This window comes from Brassica rapa, chromosome A09, assembly GCF_000309985.2.
Source record: "Brassica rapa cultivar Chiifu-401-42 chromosome A09, CAAS_Brap_v3.01, whole genome shotgun sequence".
In the NCBI taxonomy this organism is placed as follows: Eukaryota; Viridiplantae; Streptophyta; class Magnoliopsida; order Brassicales; family Brassicaceae; genus Brassica; species Brassica rapa.
The window spans coordinates 8,017,618-8,022,750 of record NC_024803.2 but is presented as its reverse complement, the minus strand read 5'-3'; the positions used below and the strand labels follow the sequence as shown (position 1 = coordinate 8,022,750).

Here is a 5,133-nt window from a genome sequence, read left to right as displayed (position 1 = left end):
ACACCACTGCACCATTGACAAACCCCAACAACTTCTGACTCGACAAGAGGGACTCAAACTGGGTTTTCCACAGTAGGTAGTTGCTGTCATTGAGCTTGAGTGTTACACAGCTCAAGACATGAACTTTACTGGGAAAGGGATATGGGTTCACCGGATCTGCCATACCTGTTAAGGTTAAATGGCTCTGATACCATGCGCAAGTTCAAGAAACTTTACTGAATTATATTAAACTTGCTTGATTTACAAAGATAACAATGATGCCAATATATAGGCTACAAGAGAACGATCTAGGTCTTTGAGCTAACAGCTGTAAAGCTAAAGCAGCTAGCCAGCGCAGCATATTGACAGAAGAGCAAATGAATTGTGAATCGGGAGCTGTGAGGTTGACTCCGTACTGAGCCTCTCTGTTACAGAAGGCGACAAGACTTGATCTTGTTGAGAAGATGACCGTTGATGAAGGTGGACTCTCTCGCTCGTATTGGGCTGGGCCTTGACTCGCATAGATCCACTAACAAAACATACATTCCACTGGGCATGTTTCCCAACAGAATGGTATCATAAGAATTAGCTCGTAATAGTTTGCATGTGCGATATTACCCAACACTCCGCTACAACTTCAGCCAAATGAGTATTCTCGTGAACTTCACAACATGATAATAATGCTCCCAACATTTTGAGTGCATGTCTATAAAGAGCAGAGCAAACCCTTATATCCAGTTCAAGTCCTAGTCGAATAACATAACTATATGCATTTCTTGTCCGTAGAGAGAATTCAATAAACCAGCACAAGACCCTAATGCAATGGCAACAAGATCAAAATCTGGCTTCCTACTACTTATTCTCAGCTCACTAAACAGATACAAATCGTCTAACGCATAGAATTTACAAGCTGCGTCACGAAATAAGGATCACGCGCGACTAAACAAAGCCCATTGATGATCAAACGTAATTGCGTCTTCGATGACATACAGTCGGAAAAAAATCAAATATCAGAAGCTAGAAATCAACAAGGGGAAGTATCTAACGAACGAATTGAAACTAGTTAAATTTACACACATAAAAATGACAAGAAGTGTGGGTTTCAAAAGCTAAGTTAGCTCAGAGTCCGAAGCAGGACCAGAGAGATGTCTGCGTCTTCCATGGCCTAAAGGACTCATAGGACTCAAAGGCAATCTTGTATCCTTCCTTGCTTTGCTGTTTCTTCCGAACGGACTTAACGGCAATGTCACGTTTGGTGCTGGTCTTGGCTTTACTGGCGATGATCCTGTTGACCGTAAACCTATACAACATTTGAAAAAAATAATAATAATTATTATGATCAGATAACTAATATCAGTTTTACTTTTATAAAATGTATCTAACCTGTGCTTGAGTTTCTTCTGAGTTTGGCCATGTCACCACTTTTCTTTAGAGCTGATGAGATCTTTTTCGTGGGAGCCTCTGAGTAAACTGATCTTGTATCCGACTCTGAGTATTCCGATATTGCATCTAAGCACAATGACTTTGTATACTTCGGCGTTGTTGGTGGATCTGAAACGCTTTCTGATGCAGACTCACCTCCTGTGTCCGAACTCTCTTCTTTGTTCAAGTTTGGACTCATCTTCTCCTTCTCTGCGACCCTGTACGAGTAAAGCTGGAACGGTATTTGCATCACGGACTCCGCGTGAGACCCTGTCTCTATTGAGAACTTTCTCAAGAATCTTGCTTCCAAGTCCCAACAATCAACAAGCGGAGTTTGGATTTGAATGTGACCCTGATCCGGATTCACAACTAAGAACTTCTTTATGTATCGTAGTATCCGGCAAATGGAAGAGAAAGTGGGACGCTGGCTAGGTTCTGAGTGCCAACACCGTTTGATAAGACTAACAAGGTATTTAGGGGAAGGGAATGGGAAGAGAGGTCTATCTCCCCTTCTTATGTTCTTACCCATCTCATCTCCTTGTAGATGACTATCTTCAAATGGTACTTTACCGGTTATAAGCTCAAAACACACCATTGCAAAGCTATACACATCAGCTTTATGAGTAAACTTTGATCTCGGAACTGTTATACCTTTGAGATCTTGTTCCATCTCTGTTAGAACCTCAGGTGCATACCATATCACAGGAGCAGGTGTGGTTGGTCTAGAGGAAGCTCGAGTAAAAGTTTTGACCGAGTTCAAACCGAAACCGGATATCTTGGCGTGGAAGTAACCTTCGGTGTGACTTCTCTCTTTCAAAAGAATATTCATTGGATTCAAGTCTCCATGGAAGATCTCATTTGAATGAAGATACTCCATGCCTCGCGCGATCTGAAGCATTATATCAATCACAACGGGAACAGAGAAGAGATATCTTCTTCTAGGTCCACAATTCTCCTTCATGTAGCTTTTCAAATCTTTGTGCATTAACTCCATTACCAGAGAACATTCTTTCTTCTCTTCGTCATAGAATCCACATAGGTACTGAAGTATATTCGAGTGACATAGCGATAACAGAGAAGATATCTCCGCATCCAAAGGCTCAAGATCTCCGAAAAAATGTCTCAGCACGAAAGAATCACCTAACCATTGAATCTCCTTGTACTGGCCACCACCGCCTAGTCTCCTCCTCACTTGGTAATCTTTGGAGCCAACGAGTATCGAACTCGGGAAGAGCCTACCGTTAAACTGTTCCAAACCGGTTAGTTTCTTCAACAGAAAGTCAGCTAAACGCTTCTCGGTCTTCCCAATCTCATCGCTCTTGGACTTTCTCTTCTCTTGTAACGCCTCCACTAGATTCCATCTGTCCTCTCTCCATGAATGCTCAAAGCGGCTACAAATATCCTTGGGAATCAGATACTGTTTCCCAAACCTCCACTGAAACAGCTTAGGATCATTCCACTCTCTATCGTACTTTCTAGAGAAGACAACTCTCCTTCTGTCCATCTCAGAAGGGTCGAGACCAGAGATCTCTCCAGCTGTCTCTATCGCCTCGATCACGGCGGGAAAGTAACAGAACAAGTTGTGTATGTGAAACTCAACACAATCTTTGTTCTGATGAAAGTTGATTACTTTGCCCCACCAATCTTTATTAGACATGCAATTTCTAACGTACATTTCACCTTCTTTAAACACTCTGTAGAGCTCTCTCAAAGGCTGTTCAAGGGCTCTCCATTTGGAATGCTTCTCTTCGAGCTTCAAGTTTTGTCTGATATCTTCCGCTACGGTGCTGAACGCCAAACTGAAAATCTCTAACAACAAACAGCATTGTCTTTGGTTGATCAAGATATCGTCTTGTAACACCATAAGCGCGTTTAAGCTTCCAAGAACCTCGCCGATTTGCCTAAATTGCTCCATCAAAGGCTTGTAAATGGTGGAACTAAGGTTGTCTGGCAAAGTAAGGAAAAGAAAAATCAAATCAAAATCAGAGGAAAATTCAATTATATTAAAACTGTTGAATGATTTTACAATGGAGGAAAAAGAAAAAGAAAATTAAAAAAAAACAGAATCAAGAGAAAGACCTGTAATGAAGATCCTTGTTCTTCAAGGATCGTTGAGTTCTGTTTGGATTATTTGAAATCACATACTCGAGTAATTGATTCCGAGCAAAACATAAACGATCTCCAACCTAGATCTTACCTATATAACTTTGAATCAGAAGAAGTTTCAAAAAGAAAAGAAAAAAAAAAGTAAATTAGTTTCCCTTTTATCTCTTTAGGGTTTGCTGCTTTCTTCTGAAAGTCCCTAGAAAAAAAATCTCCTCGAAGGTTTTCGCTGTCTCAATGTAACGGTTTTGAAGAGAAAGCAGAAAAATGTTTTCTCCAGAAAATCTTTTTATTAATTGCAAAAAAGAAAACATTGGAACAGGCTTGATTTGGTTTGTGTTTGTGTTTTGCCGTTGTCCGCACTCTCTGGGAGCCATTTATGTTCCCGCGACTTCGTCGTAACTATTTATTAAATAAATGTAAATTTTAACAAGAAAAAAATATTGTAATCAATTTAGAGTTTGAACCACAAAGGAGGGAAAATAATAATATGAAATTCGTCCACATGGTCCTCTGTTTTTCTTTTTCAGAACTTCAACTCTTAGGATCTAAATGGCAATATGTGAGAATTGAGGAACAATTGCGGTGCGTAATAGTTAATATTGGTTTATATAGCTTTTACATTGTAATCGGTTTAGTTAGTTTCACTTATCACACCCGGTTTGTTCCGGTTAACTGATTCTATCAAGTGTATATACTGACTCATTTGTCACAACGTTAATACTAACAGAAAAGTATTTCTATTTTGGCTTCTTCTTCCTCTCTCATGAACGTCCTTTTCTCCATGTTTGCTTGAAGAAGAATCCATATTTTCTGTTCATTTGTTTCACTAAAATGGTATCAGAGCGTTGAGCTCAGCTCAACATCGTTTTCTCCTCACGATTTGGGTTCGATCGAGCTTAGTTTTGGGTTTTCTCCCTCGGTTCTCTGTTCGTTCGAGCTTTGTCGTTTTCTGGGTTTTCTTTTCCGATCATCGATTCTGTCGCGATGGTGGTCAACCTTCGTCGCAGTCGTCGTTCTGGTCGTTTTACACGTGCTGGTAGCTCGAATCATCCTCCTGGTGGCTCCGCTTCTCCTGCTGAAGCCGTTGCAGCCACATCTCTCGGAGATTCGTTCGCTCTCTCCGCCGTGATGAACCCCGACAACGTTCACTCTCCGCTGTTCCTTCATCATGCGGATCATCCAGGCTTGCAGATCGTTTCCGTACAGCTGGATGGATCCAACTACACTCAGTGGTGCTCTGCCATGAAGATCGCTCTTGACGCGAAGAACAAGATCTCATTCGTTGATGGATCTTTGCCTCGTCCTGACTTAGGTAATCCTCTGTTCAGAATATGGTCTCGATGTAACAGCATGGTCAAGTCATGGTTGCTTAACTCTGTCACCAAACAGATCTATGGTAGTATCTTAACGTTTGCTGATGCCACTGAGATTTGGGATGATTTGCACAATCGTTTTCACAAGACAAACCTTCCCCGAACCTTTCAACTGATACAACAAATCCAAGACCTTCGCCAAGGTTCTATGGATCTCTCTAGCTACTACACAACCCTCAAAACCCTTTGGGACAATCTCGATGGTGCTGAACCCTCAGAGATGTGCTTGTGTTGTAACACATTCAACTGTGTC

General features: G+C 41.2%; 1 protein-coding gene across 1 annotated transcript; it reads right to left on the bottom strand.

Annotated features, from left to right (window-relative positions):
• Positions 1-890: 890 nt before the first annotated feature.
• Positions 891-4,076, bottom strand: LOC103838214 (mitogen-activated protein kinase kinase kinase 7-like). Its single transcript, XM_009114640.3, has 3 exons — positions 3,481-4,076; positions 1,363-3,348; positions 891-1,279 (listed from the first exon to the last, which is right to left on the bottom strand). Exons 2-3 carry the CDS (start codon positions 3,314-3,316, stop codon positions 1,089-1,091), a joined length of 2,145 nt encoding a protein of 714 aa, XP_009112888.2. The 5' UTR covers positions 3,317-3,348; positions 3,481-4,076; the 3' UTR covers positions 891-1,088.
• Between the last annotated feature and the right edge of the window lie 1,057 nt (positions 4,077-5,133).